Source organism: Epinephelus lanceolatus, chromosome 11, assembly GCF_041903045.1.
Source record: "Epinephelus lanceolatus isolate andai-2023 chromosome 11, ASM4190304v1, whole genome shotgun sequence".
Lineage (NCBI taxonomy): Eukaryota > Metazoa > Chordata > Actinopteri > Perciformes > Serranidae > Epinephelus > Epinephelus lanceolatus.
Genome location: NC_135744.1, coordinates 16,699,838 through 16,722,194, shown reverse-complemented (window position 1 = coordinate 16,722,194; position 22,357 = coordinate 16,699,838). Strand labels below are relative to the sequence as shown.

The following is a 22,357-nucleotide window of genomic DNA, read 5'->3' as shown; positions in this document are numbered from 1 at the left end:
AGTCTGGTGTGGAAGCAGACAGAGATAAAACACAATAGTGGTGTTTGTTGACATATTGTGGGGAACACTGACACTCATCAAGGGGAAACGTGTGAAATTTAAAAGATATCTCTTGGCTCAGCATCAAAATGATGATGAATTAGTGACCTTGATTCATGCTGTTCACACTGCAAAGCATGGATTGCATGTAATAGTAAAGGGGACATATCACACTCATTTTCAGGCTCATTGTGTTCGGATTTTTATAGGAACATGTTTACATGCTTTAATGGTATAGATAACAATTTATTTTCCTCATACTGTCTGTGCTGGAACACCTGTATTCACCCTCTGTCCGAAACACCCAGCCCAGTCTGCTCTGATTGGTCCGTGTTTCTGGGTCTTCCATTTCGTGGCTTCTCTGCACCGTCATTGTAGCAGTGGCATGACTGTAATGGAGAATGGTGGCACTCTCTACAGTGAAAAATCAATACTAAAAGCTTTTACCAAAACCAAAATCTGAAAGTCGGACATGTTACAGCAAAAGTCTGATCCTAAATCAAGGAAAAATTAACAACACTGGCAACCAAGAGTGCATGTTTCCCTGACATTAGTGTGTAGCTACATGTATGTTAGCAGTAGACTCTCAGACTAGGGAATGACTGTAACGAAGAATAGCAGCATTTTTTGACCATGAAAAATCACCCCCAAAAGCTTCTAAACACAACCAGACATGTTCCAGCAGGAATCTGATTAGAAATTGGGGTGAAATTAACATGGGCAACTTTCACGTTCAATGTGGGTAGCATGAAGCAGTGTTCTTGGAGCTGGGAATAAGTGTAAGTGAGTATAGTGGCACTTTGTACGTTTGTAAAAATCACAAATAAACACTTCTAAACCAAATCTTAACAGTCAGAAAAGTTTCCAGCAGGACTATGATCTGAAACCATGGAGAAAATTACATCAGCAACCAAGACTTATTGTTTCCATGACTTTAGCATGTAGCTACATGTAGCATTGTGCCTGCAGTGGGGAATGACTGTGTACAGCAGTACTTTATACTGTGAGAAATCACCAGTAATCCAAAAATCTTCACACTCAGACATGCCCCAGTACGAAATGATCCAAAATCTGTGACAAAATTAACAACAGCGATAACCAAGATTTCATGTTTCCATGACCTTAGCATGTAGCTACATGTAGCACTGCATTGCAGTATAGTGGTACTTTCTACCATGAAAAAATCACCAATAAAAGCATTTAAAACCAAAATCTTCACAAACATACGTTTCAGCAGAAACATGATAGAAGTTAACAACAACAGCAACCAAAATTTCATGTTTCCCTTAGCATGTAGCTACATGAAGCAGTGTGTGTAATTTTAACACTTGCAGAGGCACACCAGGAGCAGATGACCATACAAAGAAATGCATCACAAGCCGACATCAGCTCGTCTTGAAAATAGAAAAAAACGTTTACCTTTACCTCATGACTTGAAATTTTGGCCACGTTTTATATGAACCTCTGGCATTGTAACCTCATATATACATACAGTACAGGCCAAAAGTTTGGACACACCTTCTCATTCAATGCGTTTTCTTTATTTTCATGACTATTTACATTGTAGATTCTCACTGAAGGCATCAAAACTATGAATGAACACATGTGGAGTTATGTACTTAACAAAAAAAGGTGAAATAACTGAAAACATGTTTTATATTCTAGTTTCTTCAAAATAGCCACCCTTTGCTCTGATTACTGCTTTGCACACTCTTGGCATTCTCTTGATGAGCTTCAAGAGGTAGTCACCTGAAATGGTTTTCCAACAGTCTTGAAGGAGTTCCCAGAGGTGTTTAGCACTTGTTGGCCCCTTTGCCTTCACTCTGCGGTCCAGCTCACCCCAAACCATCTGGATTGGGTTCAGGTCCGGTGACTGTGGAGGCCAGGTCATCTGCCGCAGCACTCCATCACTCTCCTTCTTGGTCAAATAGCCCTTACACAGCCTGGAGGTGTGTTTGGGGTCATTGTCCTGTTGAAAAATAAATGATCGTCCGACTAAACGCAAACCGGATGGGATGGCATGTCGCTGCAGGATGCTGTGGTAGCCATGCTGGTTCAGTGTGCCTTCAATTTTGAATAAATCCCCAACAGTGTCACCAGCAAAACACCCCCACACCATCACACCTCCTCCTCCATGCTTCACAGTGGGAACCAGGCATGTGGAATCCATCCGTTCACCTTTTCTGCGTCTCACAAAGACACGGCGGTTGGAACCAAAGATCTCAAATTTGGACTCATCAGACCAAAGCACAGATTTCCACTGGTCTAATGTCCATTCCTTGTGTTTCTTGGCCCAAACAAATCTCTTCTGCTTGTTGCCTCTCCTTAGCAGTGGTTTCCTAGCAGCTATTTGACCATGAAGGCCTGATTCGTGCAGTCTCCTCTTAACAGTTGTTCTAGAGATGGGTCTGCTGCTAGAACTCTGTGTGGCATTCATCTGGTCTCTGATCTGAGCTGCTGTTAACTTGCGATTTCTGAGGCTGGTGACTCGGATGAACTTATCCTCAGAAGCAGAGGTGACTCTTGGTCTTCCTTTCCTGGGTCGGTCCTCATGTGTGCCAGTTTCGTTGTAGTGCTTGATGGTTTTTGCGACTCCACTTGGGGACACATTTAAAGTTTTTGCAATTTTCCGGACTGACTGACCTTCATTTCTTAAAGTAATGATGGCCACTCGTTTTTCTTGAGTTAGCTGATTGGTTCTTGCCATAATATGAATTTTAACAGTTGTCCAATAGGGCTGTCGGCTGTGTATTAACCTGACTTCTGCACAACACAACTGATGGTCCCAACCCCATTGATAAAGCAAGAAATTCCACTAATTAACCCTGATAAGGCACACCTGTGAAGTGGAAACCATTTCAGGTGACTACCTCTTGAAGCTCATGGAGAGAATGCCAAGAGTGTGCAAAGCAGTAATCAGAGCAATGGGTGGCTATTTTGAAGAAACTAGAATATAAAACATGTTTTCAGTTATTTCACCTTTTTTTGTTAAGTACATAACTCCACATGTGTTCATTCATAGTTTTGATGCCTTCAGTGAGAATCTACAATGTAAATAGTCATGAAAATAAAGAAAACGCATTGAATGAGAAGGTGTGTCCAAACTTTTGGCCTGTACTGTATATAGGTATATATGAGAGGAAATAAGGTATGTAAGACAATAGGTCCCCTTTCAGAAAATCACCTCATGATAACATAATGCAATCATCTCCCTACTGACATTATTTGGCACATATTACAAAGTACAGACAGTCAGGCTAACGGCTGCGTCATTATTAATTATTGAATAGTCTACAGAAAAGGACGGGTGTCTTCCATTTCAATATTAAAGCTCCTCTCGGACTGTGCCCCTCTGATTGTTAGGTGGCCACTCGTGAGGTATTGTGCTGTATATGTAAAAAAAAAAAAAAAAAGCAACGAAGGGAAGTAAAGGATGACTTCTTTTTTCTTCACACAACTTCTTCTGCCACATGTTACACGTACTGTCTGCTATCCCACATTTGCACAATTCATTGCACTGAGAATAAAGGTACACATTAAACACACCTGCAGAGACATCGGGAGGCAGTGGGATTCAGCCGGGAGGAAGATCTCAAGACAAGCTTTTCACTCTGCCCTCGAATGAACCCATTCAAAATGGGTATAAAACACTTCAGACAGGGTTGGACACTATGTTGTAGAGACTAGATCATTTAAAGCATAAAGAGTCCTTAGGTTTGACAAATCTAATGTAGCAGTATGACAATATGAAGAGTAGAAAAAATGGGATTTAAATGTATACTGGAGACAAAAAGGGTACTTCGAGTATGATGCCAGGTGAAAAGGGAGTTTAAGACATCTATATCTCACATTTCTTTGCAATAACCAGCAGTGCTTGGATTCCTTTGGTGATAAATCATTAAAGCTTTGTTGCAAAATCAAAATTGAAAATGAAAACGACCATGTCTGCCAAAGAGGAATCTAAATGTGATTTCAGGTGCTTTGTGTCTTAATCCCGCACCTCCAAATTGTAACAGTGCTGATGCTATTTGCCAGGCAGCCGACGCCTGGGGATCTTTTAGTCTTTGTGTTTTCATAGAAAGGGTTACCTGGTGCTGCACTTGTGTTTACTGTTGACTTGTCTCACTGCTTAGTCGAGATAATTGCCTCTGAGTGGCTGGGCATTAAGTACCCCAGAGTCACACACTGCGATCTTTCAATGCATTATGCATAGAAAATCATGGTTTCACTGTATGTCTCTAAAGCAGTCATTGTGTACGTGTGCGCACACACACACACACGCAAGCCATTTGTCTTCAAATCTACGAAAAACCTTTTCCCATAATGAAATTTTAGGAAAGTGGAAAGGATCTGTGTTTTTGAAGGCCACACAGAATAGGTTATTTTTGGCCAAATAAAGGGCTGTGCATATGCTGCATCTTGTGCGGCCTCAAATCCATTTATTTCTATGTAGACACACATTGAATAATTGAGGGACATGCCAGTACCACAGAGGTACCACCGATCCATGGTGGGTCCTCCTTGGACTGGACATGCCTCTGTTCTGTTAGGGCATGGACACAGGACCTCTGGAGGGTGTCCCTTGGTGTCTGGCACCAGGGCGTTGGCTTCAGATCTTTTGAGACCTGTGGGTTGTGAGGCGGGGTAACAACATGTCCCACAGATGTTTGATCAGACTGGAATTTGGGGAATTTGGAGGCCAGGTCAATGCCTTGAGGTCTCTGTCATGTTCCTCGGGCCACTCCTGAGCAGTTTTTGTGGCGTGGAGTGGTGCATTGTCCTGCTGGGGGGGGCCAATGCTACTGGGGAGTGCCGCTGCCATAAGGTGGGGTACCTGCTCTGCACTGGTGTTTAGGTGGGTGGAGCGTGTCTGGCGATATCCACATGAATGTCAGAACCCGAAGTTTCCCGGAACAAGATGATCGGTGTTGTTCACTTAACCTGTCAGTTGTTTTAATGTTTTGGCTGATAGGTGTAGGGTTGACACACATAACTTAATACACATAACGTTATTCATCCCTACAACAGGAAATACTTTTTCCCTGACCTGATATGAAGTGTGTGCTGCACATGTGAGCATTTTTGATGATCGTCTCCGTCCAGTCCTTTTGTCTTATCACATTTAACCATACTTGTCTTTGTTTTTGTTGACAGGCAGTGACGGCTGGTTTTGAGCCATGAGCAATAACACAACAAGACAACACCTATGTAGCCTACAGCCCTGTGGTGGAGAGTCGTGTTTTGCCTCCAGCTAATAAACTGATGTCATTGTGAAAGAAATCGAAAACAGAATACCGTCACTGTCAGGAAGAACATGTTTGAATGGGTTTACCTAAAGGCGTTTATTTTTCAACCAAATATTGTAAACCTTGGTCAGGTGGAGCTTGGCTGCAAAAATATTTCAAAGACAATACATTATTGACAAAAGTTTGAGAACCATCACCTTATCTGTCTGATGGGAACGTGTACAGAGGTGTACAATATCTAAGGCTTCTAAATACAAAGCACAAATACTATTTTACTACAGTCTTTGGATTTAACAGGGATTTCTCCATTTGTCAAAACAAACTGTTCCACTGATGTTTCCCTGGTTGTCTGAATGAATTCTCTAGCTTCTAATGACTGGCAGGAAATCCTCAGCATGTATCCTGTGGGGATGCCATGCCTCAGAGTGGAGGAGGATTTAATTGAGGCCACCTGTTCAGAATTCACCAGTCGTTTTCTGGAGGTTAAAGACTGGCTTTCCACGGCAGTGATGTTAGTCATCCTTTGCTGGTTGATTACACATAAAGATAAGGATTTACTCTGTGCATCCCTGCATGTTTAGAACATATAGAATAAAATATGTAGGTGGCATAGACTGAATAGAAAAAAAGCTCCACCTGCATGAGCTCAACCTTCATCGCTCCTCTTCATCTTGTGTCAAATTACAGTATAAAACTGATCAAACCACCTGTTAGCATGAGTGCAGCCTCTGAATTTCAATTCCACAAAGCTTTATTTGTTGCTGGCAGCTAACACAAGAGGGTGCTGCATCATCTCTTCACTGCAGACATGTTTGCTCTGTGAATGGGTGAGGTTAGAGTTATTGGTAAACCTGCAGGGAGGGACTCTCCTGAGAGACTGTGAGTCTTTTTGTTATGCAATGTGAGTCACAGGAAAAATGTTGAGCACTTGCTAGCATGTTAGAGGGAGAATTTAGGATTTTGAGTTAAAAGCTGCATGTGCATCTTTGCTCTGTAAGATGAAAGGACTTTATCATTTCCTTGTTATTCTTCTTTGAATGTACAAATGTCTTTGGATGTTTAATGGATCGAGTGACATCGATGTACGACATCAGGAGAGGTGTAATTCTACATGAAGGTCTCACCTGTTGTGCAGCTTTAACAAGACATCACCGTGTCACAGTTAATTATAACAGTCTCAGTATCAACCACGTCTGTGTACAGTGATGAAATGTGACAATATGTGCATTAGACCAGTGTGAAAGTGTACAGCGCCGCAGATTTCCACTGACACCCACAAAAAAATTGCAACAGATGGTGAGCAATTAAGAAACGTGCGATAACATCAGGGCGCGATCGCAAACGGTGAAGTGGAAATGTGTCTGTGCATTTAAACAGACAGGTGCGCATCAACGCAAGGGTAGATTAAGGTGCTCCTGTTGCTTGTTATGTTGCTGGGTAATTGGTGTGGTAGAGAAATCAGGATGTGATGACAGAAGTGAGGAAGCAGGGAGGGTGGCATTCATCATTTCCGGGCCCAAGGGGAGACTCTGCCTTGAGAGGCCCTGTCGACAGCGACTTTCACAAGAGCTTTGAGTCTCTGCCTGAACCCGATTGGAAACGTTTCTCCTGGGTTAAATCAGGTCGGGCTCATGCCAGTTTTGGTGGCAAGGTGTTAGAGTATTTTATCTCCAAATGACTTGACAAACAGTTAAGTTTCACTTTAACAGGACTTGGCACTGTGCTGCTCCGTCTCCAGAGTACACTCTGCTGCTCTGAGACTGTGGAGCTCTGAGCTTAACAGTATATTCCAACAGCTGCCTGAATTTATGAACAGTCAACACAGTCTCACTCCCAGCTTGTTAAATACTGATGCTTGGTCAGTGGCCCTTGGTGTCAGATACCGATGCACAGAGAGTCCCTTTAGCAGCGGAATGAGATGATCTGAGTGACTGCTGTGGTATAAAGAGACACAAAGTCTACGTAGGGTGGGTGGGAGTGGAGGTGGATGGCCAGACTTTCACCCGGGAGACCGCTGTTCGTCTCCCATGTGAAATCAAAAGTCAATCAAGTAATTTTAACAACAACGTAGAGTGCTAGTACATGGAGTACGCTACTGGAGTGATGTATTTCACATGACGAATGTGATGCATGTCATGTAACATTACATTACATAAGTGATGATCGTACTTACTTTAAGCCAAACCATGATATTTTCTTCTTAACTTAATGACGAATGCCGAAACCAGGCTGTTCTCATAAACTGCTTTTAAGTTTTCCTATGAAAAGTAACACATCCAGTAGTAAGGGGGAGGCAGGTTGGGGTGGTGGATGGGTCACAAAAATGCAGACTTTCCCCTCAAGACAAATGTTTGGGACCGTGTGAACTTTGAGTCATTCTAAGGTGTGTCCTCACCGTGTTTCTATTCCTAAACCTAACCACAGTAATTTTAATTGCTTAAACCTAACCTCCATAATTTTAGGTTAAAGCACAAAACGTCATTTGTGGGGCACTAATTTGTAGGATATCATACAAACCGTTCTATGTGGATACGTTGCCTAAACCTAAGGAAGTAAATCTGTTAGCTAATGCTTAACAGGTGTGGAAATAGCCAAAATAATTTGTTAGCAGTGTTAAAAAAAATATCCGTTAGCTGAGCTAATCGGCAGAGAGTGTCCTCTTGATAGGGATGTCCTGTGGGGAACTGCCCACTGGTCCGACAGCCCATTGGTTCGACATCCCATTGTTCCGACCATATTAAACCCATTGTTCCGAAGTCCCGTTGTTCCGAAATCATCATGATGCCCTGTGGTTAAGGTCTGGTTAGGTTTAGGCACAAAAACCACTTGGTTAGGGTCAGGAAAAGATCATGGTGTGGGTTAAAATGAAAAAGAAAGTGGCAAACACATAAGCCGTGAGCCTGCTTCGCCTCAAGCCTTTCCCAGCTGACCCAGAGCCGGTCACAGCGCACCATCAAGCCATTCAGCACCGCGGACCGTCGGACTAATGGGATGTCGGACCAATGACATGGACCCGTCCTGGGTAGGGAGCTAGCTCACCTCCTGTTGGACAGTTGAGTCTCTAGCGAGGGTTCTTCTGGTACCAGGTTTTGCGAGGTGAAGTGCAAAAGGATGGAGGGAATGCGACTGCGCAGGGTATTTATAGTTCTATGGGAAGACGGGCCTTCCCTTGCCTGAAACAGTCTCACTGGCCTTTACAGGCATTTTGAGAAAGGTTCCTCAGATTGGTCTTGAGAGGACGCAATCCCCATACTTATGTGTTGTACCAAGTGTACCAAAAGGGAACAAAGGTTTTTACCTGCAGTCTAAGTTTATTTTGAAAAGAGACTGCATCAAGTTCACTACTGAAAATTGACATGCTCTTCCTGAACATGATGCTGGAGGCACCCCAGAGTGTCATAATTTGACTTTTAGGGCCACTGACCAGTGTCAGTATATGAAGAGTTGGGAGTGAGAATGTGTTGGAACGGTCCACTTTGTGCCCAAGTGTGCTCTGCCACTCGGAGTAGCTATTTATGAACGTAGTCTGTGCCACAAATGTCCGTTACTGCACTGAAAGGCTTTAGTTGACTTTAGTTTGTAATAAATGTTTTAATATGTAGATATTTAAGAATGTTTACAGTGGAAATTCAGGTTTTTATCAGGCTGGGGCCAAAAACTGCTGCTGTGGTTCGGACTCAGGTCGTGCTTGGACAGACACTATGCAGGTTCATGTGCTGAGTTTTGGGGCCACGATCGAAGCTCATCATAGATGTGTTTAAAAAATGCAAATATACGGCCTTAAAAATGTGATGACACTTCACTCAAATTGTTGATTGGCATGTTGGCAATTAAAAAGTCCTCAGATACAAAAACATCCTGGACGTGAATCACAAAGCATCGACTCATGGCTCATTGTGCAGGTGAACATAGCACCAGAGGTACACACACATGCACACACACGAGTCTGGCACGGCACTGGATCTTCCCTCCCACTGACAGATGGATGGGGTTAATATCATAATTAAGCACCTCGGCCGACGGTTCCTGTTTACCGCTCGGTTGCTAGGCAGTGACATCAGCTGATCCCTCCCTCCGTCCTCTCTAATCCCTTCCCTCTCCCTCACACACACACACACACACACACACACCACTCTCTTTCTCTCTCTCTCTCTCTCTCTCAGATAGGCAGCGCAGACGTGGGCAGAGTGTGGGGGTATAGGAAGAGGAGAGAGCGGGAGGGTAGGTAGTAGTGTGTGTGAGGCTGTCAGACAGCATGGTCTGGGTCTGAGGACAGCACAGGAAGACGCAGCAGCAGCAGCAGCCTCCAGATCTCCATGTAGACCAGTGTGGTGACATCCACAGCTCACCTGGACCCGTCCACCCGTCAGCACCCACCCAGAGCAACACCCACCTCTTTCTGAGAAACAAGAGGAGGGAGAGGAGGACGAGGGGGGTGGGTCTGTTTATCTTCTTTTTTTTTTCTTTTCTCAGTTTTTTGGTCTTGGGAGTAGGCTCCGGGCTGGACCGCATGCATGACACAACGCAAAGGCGAGAAACCCACCATCAGCATCCAGGAGCACATGGCCATTGACGTGTGCCCTGGCCCCATCCAGCCCATCAAGCAGATCTCCGACTACTTCCCCCGTTACCCGCGGGGCCTCCCCCCTTCTGTGCCCCACCAACTGGTGGCCTCTACCCTTTCCAGCTCCGCGGCCGCCACCTCTGCCACCGCCGCTGCCGAAAGTGACCGCTCCAATGAGGATAAACCGGACCGGGCTTGTGCCGGAGCCTCCGCCTCCTTACAGGCCACCAAGAGGGACGAGGAGCCCGACGTGGAGGGATACGACTCAGATGACTCCAGTGAGTGATGATCTCCCTTCTTGTCATCTCCTACTGTTTACCACGGTGTTTTCCAACATGTCCTCATGTGTGCGTCTATCCCTTTTAGTTCTCCCTCTCCCTCTCTCTTATTACTGCATCTCCATTTTTGCCACCGGTTGCCAGGCATCCCTCCAGCTGTGTGGCTTTGTGGCTTTATCTGTCACCTTTTCTTCTCTCGGCTCCCCCGTCCATCTCCTTCTATCTCCAATCACCTGCTGTATGTGTGTGTATGCGTGTCCCCGTGTGTGTGTGTGCTGCAGCTAACTCTTTCCCTCTCAGTCGACAGACAACTGTTGCTGCTGCAAAGAACACATCTCCCCCCCCCCTCCTCCTCCTCCTCTGCTCTCCTCCAACTGAAAGCATGATATGTGCAGTTTTATTGGAGCAAATGACTGCATGTGTGTGTCAACCGGTGTGTATGTGCGCCTCATTCATATCCCCAGTGTCTACAGGGTGCTCGGTGTGTACTGCCGATCAGTCTCACCGGGCTGAATGATTCATGGCTTCTTGGTGAAGCGACATTAGTCGCAGTTTTGCGCTCAGCGGAGTCTGACTGCATCTGTAAGCTCATGTGTTGGCTGGTGGCAAGACAGGCAAGTTCCAATTGTGTGAGCGCAGTGTCTGTCTGTGGTAATTTCCAAAGCATAAAGATGCGTGTGTCTGTGTGTGTGTGTGTGTGTGTGGCTGTGTGTGTGTGCGTGTTCATATCTGTCTCCATCACAGAGGGGAGGCTCCTTTGAGAAAGCCATTGCTGAATGTCATTCCTTTAATCTAACAGGTTTGAGTGAATGAATAATAATGGGAATTAATAACATGCAGCACAGCTACTGGAGCAGTAACGAGTCAACGAGATTGAACAAGATTTCTGCGTCCTGTGAAAACCATTTTGGCTCCCAGCAAACATTTTCACGGAGAGATGAGATGCCACTCTGCAGCAGCGCTGTAGGAAATGTAATGCCAAAATGAAAGCTGCTGCTAACAGCATCATTTTTTATTTCTACAAACCTCAGTAGGATAAATCAGTGAAACAGCGAAAGAGTCTCTGTTTTAGCATTTGGCTGCCTCTGAACTTTGCCCGGCTACAGCTCGCTCTGAATATTGCTCTCAGGGTGCACAGAAACACACCACCGCCTCACAGTGTGTTTGTATCAGACTCTCACCAGAGCTTGGCTGTGGGTGCTCTCTGCACAAGAGACTTGTGATTGCAGGTTAATGTGTGACAGCAGTGCAGCTTCCCTAAGAGTTAATCCATGCAGAGCGGCATGCAGTTGGTTGGGCTTAGGCCATCTCTAATCCAGAACTGGACAGGAGGGGGGATGGTAGGGAGCAGAGGCGGGTCGGGCCTGGCAGATGTTGCTCTATAACCTCCGCCAGGCAACCAGAATTTCACTCAGTCTGACGGAGAGATGCATTCCCCCGAAACTGTGAGAGCAGTCCTCAATTAGCGGGAGACTTGACCTCTGTAGCCTTTTTTGTTTTTCAGCAGTCACAACATGGCGTTTGGAAATGTCTTTGTTGGTGAAATGTGAAGTGTTTGGGAATTTATATTATCAACTGAAGAATGATACTTCTGGTCCCTCTCAGACTAGTAGCACACTGCTAACTTAAACCAAAAACTGCAGCTATTTCTGTTGCCTTTCAGTTGAGACATTTGTTACAAGGTGAAAGTTCAATATCACCCAGATACAAATCCATATTTTATACACTTTAAGAAAGTTTCGGCTAAGTACGCTGTGTGTATCTGTGAGCCACATAAGAAATCCATCTTCCCAATGCCACATGTATGATGTATGGACAGATTACTACAAGGGCCCCCTGGGCACAGGCTCTCACCTACAAAAAGTCACTCATATTAACACGTACTGATTATAGACTTTATACAAATATGGAAGTAATAACAGCTCCCTAAAAGTGAAGCCAAAACATCTTCATCACCCCCTGGTGGCTGGCTGCAGTATAGGTCAAAAGCCCCGCCCTCTCCATGTTAGCAGACAGGACATGGTCCAAACTAAAAACCCATCCCAAAGATGGTTTCTGTCATCTCAATTGGTCCTTATCACGCTGATGTTTGTTAAAGTGTTTCTTTAGTTCTGATAAGCTTGGTTATTAATAGTAATTTGATGTTAAAAAAAAGTGGTTTGATGTCATGATTGACAGCTGTGTGAGCCAATCGTTGTGCTCCTAACCAATGGCAGTGCTCTCAATTGGTCGGACGGGTGTATGGGCAGGAACTCGATCACAACTGGGCAGACTCTGGCTCCAAATGACGTCACCAGCACAAGATCAGAGATCATGTTAACATTCTACAATGCAGTGCTGGACAGTATTATTAGATACGGAATGACATCATGGTCGTTAACACCACAACCATGGCGTCTGTAGTGATGCGGGCGCTGCACCGGACTGTCAGGGTGAGGCCGGAAGGCGAAGCTTTCGATTTACTGGTCAGTCTACATCCCAACTTTAACCTATGGTCATAAGCTCTGGGTAGTGACTGAAAAAATGAGATCATGTTGTCTGACCCATTAATGCATTCACATACAGTGGTTACCACTTTGTATTAAAATCCCCTGCTTACATTAACAATAGCGTGATCATACAGAATATTTAAATAGCCTTGAGCTTTGAAAATAAATGAATATCCTTGAACACAGAGGGTCAGGCAGAGGATCAAAATCTGATATTTATGATATATGGATAAATATGTGTGGGTCTAATAAACAAATATTGAAGTTAGCACAACAAACAGAATATTGTGCGATCAAGTTACTATGATGAGTCGGTTCTCGGTGTGCTGGTCAGCTACAGCAGCAACGCAGAGAGAGTTATGCATAAGAATGGGACTGTGTGTGGAACTTTTTTTTGACAGATTTCCTTCAGGACAATAAAGTCTATCTTATCTTATCTTTAGATGGCAGTGGTTGCGTCAAGGACATGTTGGCTTTATTATTGTACAGTGGGGTGAAGGAGAGATGCGTTGTCCATCTTTATATAGAGTCTATGGTACTGAGCAGGAAGAGATTCAAAATGACAACAAAGAGATGCAAAGAAACTAAAATCAGACACAAAATAACTACAGAAGACACTAAGTTATCTCAAAGAGACACAATACTACTGTGAGAAACAAAACGAAGAGGCTAAACAACTATAGAGTGTATGCATCTTGCTCCTATGTGGGAGGGGTGGGGGGGTCTGATGATCCCCCTGGCTACATGCTAATCTGGGTGGGACACACTGCAGTCCACAAGGAGAGATAAAGCACAAGGAACCATGAGCTACTTCCTACCTGTTGCTTTTGTGCAGCCAGGCGTACAGTAGATAATTCAGGTCGTCCATTAGTTTCACGGCTGGTGGTTCGATCCCCAGCTCTTCTTGTCTTCATGCCAAAGTGTCGCCAAATTGTTCCTGATGAACCGGTTAGCCTGAATGTGAATGAGAGGCAAATTAAGTTAAGTGCTTTATCTGTTAAGGTAAGAAGTCATGATAAGAGCTGTCCATGTACAACTGCCTGCTGTTATCAGAGGGGCAAGACCCCAAAAGTGGCGACTTTGACACAGTGCCTACTGATGCAGCTCTGATTAGGAGAAGTAAGGGTTCAGTCTTCTTAAAGGTGTTTGTCAGATACACGAAAAGCATCTCATGCCTCCCATCGTAGAGTAACTTTCCAAAATAGACAATCTGACAGCGATGCCTGTCGTACACAGTGATCGGCCAGGTGTGTGGAGGTGTAAAAGTAGGCAGAGGTTCTCAAGCTCTCCTTTTCTAAACTTTTCTCATGTACAACCAGGTGCAACATGAAGAATCCTTTGAGGAGAGACTTGCAGAAAGTTTGCGGCATTGTCCCCATTTGTGCAGTACAGCATGCAGAGACTACAAAGACATGCCAAGACACAGTTCTTGGAGTGAAATAGGGGAATGCAATCAGGAACATAACAGGAGCAGCCGGTGAGTGTGGCCATTCAGAACAGAACACTTTTGCCTTTAGACAATGAGGCACGACACAGCTTGGGAGCTAGTGTGAAGCATACTGAGGTCGTAAACAATACATATACAATCTGAAAAGACAGATGCAGCCGGCGACCAACCAGCACAACAATTCTGCACCTGTGTAAGAGGAAATAGCTCTACATACCAGCAGACGGCATTCATCTGTAATTGCCATTCAAAAAGGGAGACCGGAGGACTGTCTTGATGCGAGTTAGCCAGTTAGCATATTAACAACACAATGCAATGTTGAAAGAACAAAGCATATTTACTATGCGCACAAACACAAACCATCAGGAAACTTTTCTGCTAAAGAGCTCAGTGGCTAAAGAAAAATAATCTCACCATATGTAACACGTTTGTTTTGGTCTCATGCCCCCTTGACTTTAGCTCTTTGTTTACTTTCCTCACTTCTGTTTCTCTTCCTGTGTGCTGAACTGAATTGCCAATGAGAGTGATTTCATTCACCAACGGCAACTTAACATGCTGAAGCAGCCGGAAAAAAAGCCAACATGAGCCCATGAGTGGCAGGGGTAGGGCAACAGACGCTAACCAACACTCCAACTGACTGACAACCGACAATCAGCTTGGTGTGTAAAGGCCTTAGAGGACAAGTAAGTGCAGTTTCCCAGTGGGCCCGTGGAGATCCAGGTCATTTTATACTCGGAGGTCAAACTTTTTAAGGCTTCATGCACCTCAGAGCAACTTTCAAAGGAGTAAACAAGGCCCCGCTGCATCTAGTTCTCTTTATACACCCATGGCTGGGATGCTGTTGTGTGCATAAAACTACTGGAACTTTAACAAAGTGGTGTTGATGCAGATGAGGATCAATTACACTGCAGGCTTATGCAAACGTCAAAACCACAACTCCTCTCCATCCTCCCTGCTAATAAGGCAATTAGACACAAACATCTGCTGGAGCATCATCTTAATGATTTTACAATCACCTGAAGAGTCATCAGTGATGTAGGATAATTACCATGTGAACTCCACTTCCAAAAAAAAAAACAAGGCCAAAAGAGGAAGGAGCATCAGTGTAACTATGGTAGCAATTAACTGTAAATAAAAATATTGGATGGATGATCCAAAGTCTGAGTCATCTGTGTGCTTATCATAAGCCTCACCTACGGTGTTGATGCGTCTAATGTAGGCAGGCACTTAAAATAAATAAATAAAAAATGAATAACAAGTGGCTGTTTGGGTCTGATGCAACATCCCAAATAATCCCAAGCTGCTGCTGCTGCTGCTGCTGCCAAGGGAGTTAAAGGAGAAACATAAGGCGTATAAACAAAATACTACTGCAGCAGCACCAGTCTGCTGTAAGAAACGGCGCCATAGACTCAGTTACTGAGAGCTGCTGAGCATCTTATCGAAGAAGTCACTCCACAGCACATTAATGTAACAGGTGATATACCTGCTCATCATCACGGTTTGGTGTCAGTCAGATTTTCAAGACTCGTCATTTTGCACCAACGCTCAACAGTCATACAGTGAGCCACTGTACAAACATCCTCCTCAGTGGTTCAGACTGTACTGCAGCGTGGCATAACAAAAACACACATGATTCTGTGTTGAAAAACTGTGACTGAGTGAAAAGAGAGCCTCCATTGTTACTCTCCATCTACTTGGTGCTGGATGGAAAATATAAAGAAAAAAAAAGCTATACTACACCAGGCAACCATGCCCCGCTGTAATCATAACCATAGTCATTAACAACATAATCATAATCATACATAAACAAATTGGCATTTTAATTCCTACCATTTCGAATGTTGCGTTCACATGAAATCAGGCAAAGGGCAAACACCTTGTGGACAGCATGGGACGATTTGTCCAGTAATGTCCAAATTGCCCATGTTTTCTCCTTGTATGAAGGAACTACATAACTTCTAGTTGTGAATTCTGTTGTGGAGGACGGCAAAAAGTTCAAATATCTTAACTTTAAACGGCAATGTTGTCTACTGTTTTCGTTGCTAGTATACTCAGCCAGTCTCTCTTAATTTTAGCGTCCTGCTCTCGTCCACTCAAAAGAAGACCATCTCTTCAAGAAGGTCTCGCTCTGGTTGTTTTGGTGCGTACCCGAGTGTGATTGCTGTGTTCATACTTGCCCAAATGAACCACACTTAGGGGGCAAACAAACTTGAGTTCGATTGAACCAAACCAAACAGAGCAGGTGTGAAAGCACCCTTAAATGTCTTAAATTTCTCCTGGGGGAGATCCCCTAGACCTCCTTGAGGGTTCCATCCCATTAATTGTTTCTTAAAACTGGTCCCCCCAACGTTAAATAGATGACCATAGCCCTGTTTAGTGGATATTTGTTGAGACCTTGTAAAGCAAACAAATGAAAGCGCATAAATAAATATAATCAAAATGTAATGAGTAATAAGCTTGACAGGGTGATGCTGTGCAACACTGAGAAAAGATTGCTCCTTCGAGTTTAAAGCAGTATTGAAAGTCTTTCTGAAGGACAGCTGAAACCAAGCCTATCTGATGAAAGCTCACTTTTAAAAGTCGGGAACACATCGTATTAGTTTTACAGACACAATAGCTTCTACTGGCAACAACCTCAGAAGAATAACAACAATGGAATTGATTTTATAACCACTTTCTCCTTTCTTATCAGCTAAGCTTGATTCCAGCTTCATCTCATCTCGGAGGGTTAGTAAAGTTTTAACACACTTGTTGTTGAGGCTGATCTCACCTCATACATATGAGTCACACTCTGAGGTAAACTAATTTCTCCCCTCCCGGCAGTGCGGCAAGCAGCGCTGTGATCCGAATGAAAAAGCAGCTTCAGTTTGAATTTGTTTGATTGTCTTTCAGAAACTAACTTTCACCCTGTTGCTGCATGAAATGTAAGAAAAGGAACTCTCCTCTTCCTGTTGTTTGTGATTTTAAAAGAGGCAGCGCTGCCCCAAATTGGCTCTTCACAGTCCTGCGGGACTTGATCCAGTATCTGCGTGCTTCCTCTTGGGGAGGAGGTGGGGGAGGGTGGAGCTGTGTGGCAGTGTCCTCCCTCATGTACCAAACCACACAGGGATATCTCAATCGGTGCTCTGAACCTGCTGGCTCATCTGCATAACAGCAGCATTTTTCTGATTCATTGTGACTCAACCTTGATTTTAATTGAAACAGAAAAGTGCATCACCCACCAAGTGTCCCAGCTCCCCTGCGAAGTAGGGGAAATCAAAACCAATTAGACATCCAGATCTCTGCCACGTCAATTAACGGCTGTTTGTAGTGGGTGTAGAGGGGTGCGTCCCCACTGCAGCCAGGAGAAATGACCGGTGCGACCCACATGACAGAGCAGGCTTCTGTGTTTCTGCGAGATAAGCCTCAGAGCCATGTGTGTTGACAGGACTAGTGCACGTTGGTTGAGGGGGGAGAGTTGGTAATGTATGCACACACAGGTCTCCCCTGAGATGTCTCGCTCTGGTAGTACTGCTGTCTCTTCAGCACAAGAGTTGAGCTATAGTGTTTGCTTGTAGTTGTCAACTGGTGAGGAGAGATGCAGTCAGAGTGGGAGAGGAGTGTCGAAAACAAAAGAAAATGATCTGACAGAAAGGATACATAAAATCAACTAAAGCTATATTTTATATCTGAATGTTTTTGAGGTTAATGGGGATTTAATTGCCAAATTTGACATAATTTCTTCATAAAAATGTGTCTCCTGACATCTTTGGAGTTTTGACTTAAAGCCCCTACAAGGAACTTTCATTTTGAGTTGATTTTGGCGACCCTGTGGACAAAAGCAGTAGTGTTTTGCTGGAATGAAGCCTACATTTCCCATGAGCTCTAGCGCGTATTGTCGGGTTGAGGAGGAGGAATAGCGACTATTTATGAGTCACTATAAATGTAAGCAGCTAGGTAAGATGAAGTGTGCCGTCTGAGTGCCGTAAATCATTTCGTCCTGGAAGCGACCTGGTGCGGACCCGGACACAGTTTCCTAAAGGTATGGATATACACTATATAGAAATAGCTTATCTTCACACCGATGGTCTCATTTGCTGTTGTAGGTCATGCACAGACATCAGCAGAAACGAGAGACTTTTGCATATCCAGTTAAAAGTTCCTTGTAGCGGCTTTAAATGAGATAAACAAAGAAGTGTAAACACAATTATAATCACTGTGAGCGGTGGGTCTTGTTGAGTTTTAATGCCAGCAGTGTTTGTCAGTGTTTAACAGCGATATATATGATATAGGGATGAGGGAGTACACCATTACCGGTATCTGTATCAGTAGCCCCTTTTGCACTGCCCCTTCAAGGCAGGAATTACATGCTGTTATGCCGCCTCGACATTCTGTTTAAAAGGTACAACCATGGAATGGGGGGACAGAGTGGTCCCTGTGTCAGTATAAACGGGACAGCCAGCAGGACGGGATCATGGACTGTACAGGTGTGATGTTTTGACAACATGTTATGTGTGCAACCCACAGTGGGAGATTTAAATAGTAGCTGTTAGCGGCTAACTCAAAGAACAAGATTCAAGAGCTCCTTAAGGCCCGAACATACTCGGGCGTACTATAAGCGGAACGGACCCGCAGTCATTCGGGCTTCCATAGTCGAGCGCACTTCCGCGTTATAGTTTCCTGTAAAAATGTCCGTGAAAAATCCCCGCAATGTGAAAAATACATGCCGAGCAGTCATTGGTGCGCGGAGCGGAATCCGCGCGGTCGTAAAATCTGAGCTTTGTGCGCACAGGCCTTGCGGATGTCCGCTTTGAGTCCGCGCGGACCTCCGCGGAGTCCGTTCCGCGTATGTTCCGCCCGAGTACGTTCGGGCCTTTACTCTCCAAGCAGAGGACGAGATCAGCCGCCATATGAACTGAGACAGTAAAGTGTGTCATATAACATACACTGACGCATATGTCATGTCACACAAGAGGCCGATGCTGTTGTGTTATGCGGGATTTGAGCTTCTGCATCGACTCAACACCATACCTACGGGGTAGGCTCTGTGTCGATGTAGAGCCTATGCCGAAGCCTGACGTGCAGCAGTTGCGGTAACGCAGACCTCCTGTCTATCATTGTAAGCTGAAACCATTTCCCTCAGGGGACACAAAGCTTTAATTTACTTTTATTTCACAGATAAGAAACAATAAATTGTGAAGACAATAAAGCCTCCACAAAAAAAGCATTTAAAGTCTTGTGTGTGATTTATCCTGGCTTTATATGAGCAGAGGAAATCGCCGCTCATTGCTAGGCTATTTATACAGTGTAAAATACCATAGGCTTGTGCTAATAACATTAGCATGTTATATTTATTTGGAAAACGTGTTTAAAATGACACAGTGGTTTTGTCAGTGAACCTTGTGAGTTGTAATGGAACCAAATTTTGTGACACTACCTTTGTTAAATGTTGCTGTTGTCCCTGGTTTCATATGAGAAGAGAAAAAGTCTGCTAGCCGCCAGGGGTAATTTAAACAATGTAAATTGCCACAGGCTTGTGCTAAAAATATTAGCATGTTGTATTTATGGGGAAAATGTGTCCAGATAAAGATGAATTCTTTGTCTGTGAATCCTGCGAGTTATAACGAAGCCAATTTGTGTACTTGTGTTTGAATCAACTAAATTTTACAGCACTTCACAGAAACCCCACCCCCTACCAGTGTTTTGGAGGTGTAACTGCAACAGACACACCACCGCAGTTTAAATACTCACAACAGCGTAGGCTTCATGTGTAGGCTATGACATGGTCATGACATTGTTATGGGTTGATCAGAAATTGTTTTTATGATGTATTAGAAAACTATTGATATTAAGCTTCACATAATTTTAAGGGAACAGTACTCATGCTCATAAAACGTACATTATCCATACCAGATAGTTGTTTTTACTATGAGTATTTGGCTCAACCCTTACATGACAGACTTGTAGGGGATCAAGTGGGATTAAGCAAAATATGAATCCACAATTGATTTAATTCAAAATAAAATCAGGGTTTTTTTCCAAGTGTTCATCTCACATTGTCTCATGTCTATAGAGATAATAGCAAACGAGTTTTTCTCTAATCGCCCATATTCAATGTAAGCGGCCTCTTCAGCCTCAAACAATCCTAAATTCAATATTTTGAGATATGGATCATTTATCAGATTACTTTGCTATATCTTCAATAAGTATATGATTAACTCTGTTTGTTTAACACGTCTAGATGAATATAACTTAGACAAAAAAGTGAAGAGGGCAATGACTTCAGATCAGGACAGGAGGAAATGAGTTTTTTCTGCAGAATCAGCCATCCTATTGTAAGCTGTGCTGGAGTGTGGGGCTCTATCTCCTTTCATAGCCACAGGGAAGTGAAGAGCTGAGGGTGATGCAGCAACCTCATCTCCTGGTGCCTGCCAGATCTTTACACCCCACCTCTTCCTAATCCTGTCAGACACAATAAGATTTTTTTTCTTTTAAATCAACCCAAAGCGGTCCAGTCACCAGAAGAAAATGTTGGAATTGCACATCTCTGCACACTGAACTTTATATACAGATCATATCATGATGAAACTAGTGATTTACACCCCTAGTGACTTCAGGAGTATATCACTTGACTACTGTGCTTTGTGACGTACACGAGTAACTACGCTTCATGGTTGAAAAACGAACACCAATCTCAAGCGCCCATCCCTCCCTCCCATCCTACTCAGACTTTCTCACTCTTTCTAAAACGTTATTGTCGCAGATGGGATCACTTTGGAGTTAGCTTAAAGTCTGGTGCATCTTGTACAGTCGTTGTAAGAAGCCAAAGGCCACTAACCAGGCTGCCGTATTTGTGATTAAAGAGAGTGGATTGCAAGGACATGATGTCCCGATGAGTTCTATGCAATGAGATTTATAGATTTAAAATGTGAAAAAGGCTGTACTGATACTGGATCAGTTCTCGCTATCAGAAGATATCCTGAGTTTAAATTATGAAATTGGCATTGGGAGGGAAAACGTTGGACTGGTGCATCCCTACTTGGTTGATCAAAGGGCTGTCCCCAACTAAGAATTTTCCTAGTCGACCAATAGCGGTCATTTAGGGCCATTAGTCGACTATTCGCCCACATGTTTATGATATTAAATTTACTTATTTAATTATATATTTTGGGCAGGGCAACACAGTAGGTTGAGTTCAAGGTCGACTAAGTTACCAATGAAATCTTGCCGACTAATAACCTTTCTGGTCGACTAACATTTGGTTGACTATTAGGGGGCAGCCCCAGGTGAGAGAATCATGTCTTACCACAGTAGTTCAAGATTCAAGATTCAAGATTAACTTTATTGTCTCACAAAGTGAGAAGTTTGTTCTGGGCCGTTCACCCATGCTGCAGCCACAACACAGACCATACAATACAATACAACACAATACCAAACATACAATAGATATGCGCGTTCCATATCATACAAGTAGCAGTACAGCAATCACAAAGCACACAACACCACATCACAGCTGGTTGCGGTCACAAACTCAGCATACTATATCTAACCACCCTCCAGTTGTGGGGATGAATGAGGTCAGGTGTGCTTCAGACCTGAACCCTTCAAACCGTAGAGGTTAGTGCAGCAGTGCGTTCCTCCGTACAGGATTTAGTATGAAGTTGCTCTTTAAAAGTTCATTAAAATTTACTCTGGGGCTCTGCCATTTGTTGCCTTGTACATAATTAAAATAATTTTTTAAAACTGATTGTAAAACAAACTGGGAATCTGACTAATGAGGGTAAGTACCTCTCTGTCTGAGGCCCAGTGAGAGCAGCTATCCACAAAAACCTGATGATGTCAGAAAAAGAAATGGCAGCCCCATTCTGAGGTGCAAGAGAAGAATAATTTCCTACGTCCCCGTGCACCATCCCAATTTACAGTCAGAGTCTGGGGATTTTTCACATGATTTTTGTCTTTTCAGAGTATTATAAGACTTGCAGCACAAAATCACAGGCTAAGATGTTACTGTATGTCTCTTCAAACCACAAATACGTTACATTTGTATGTTTCATATGTATCATATCAACATTTCTAAAGTGATGTAGGATAAGACCTAACTTTGCCATCTGGAGGTGGAGAGGACTGCGGATAGCATGGCACCAGAAGGCTGCAGACCACTGGTGGAGATCAACAAACAACAAACCGATTGTTTTTTCAATATCATCCCCCTACAGAGCCGTAGAGCCTCCATTTTAGATGTGCACTAGCTCGAGAGGGCGGGGTATCTGTCAGTCATATTTTAATGTGGCCAATCAGAGGCCCACAGTCTCATG

The 22,357-nt window shown here is 43.7% G+C and overlaps 1 protein-coding gene across 2 annotated transcripts in view; it reads left to right on the top strand.

Moving 5' to 3' along the window:
• Window positions 1-9,467: 9,467 nt before the first annotated feature.
• doc2b (double C2-like domains, beta) overlaps window positions 9,468-22,357 on the top strand; it is a 255,155-nt gene continuing 242,265 nt past the window's right edge. Inside the window, exon 1 of one of the 2 annotated variants that reach the window (XM_033609357.2) lies at window positions 9,468-10,127. In XM_033609357.2, coding sequence (XP_033465248.1) covers window positions 9,800-10,127 — 328 coding nt within the window. In that variant the 5' untranslated portion in view covers window positions 9,468-9,799. The remainder of the gene's footprint in view (window positions 10,128-22,357) is intronic. The other variant, XM_033609347.2, reaches the window with a different exon arrangement.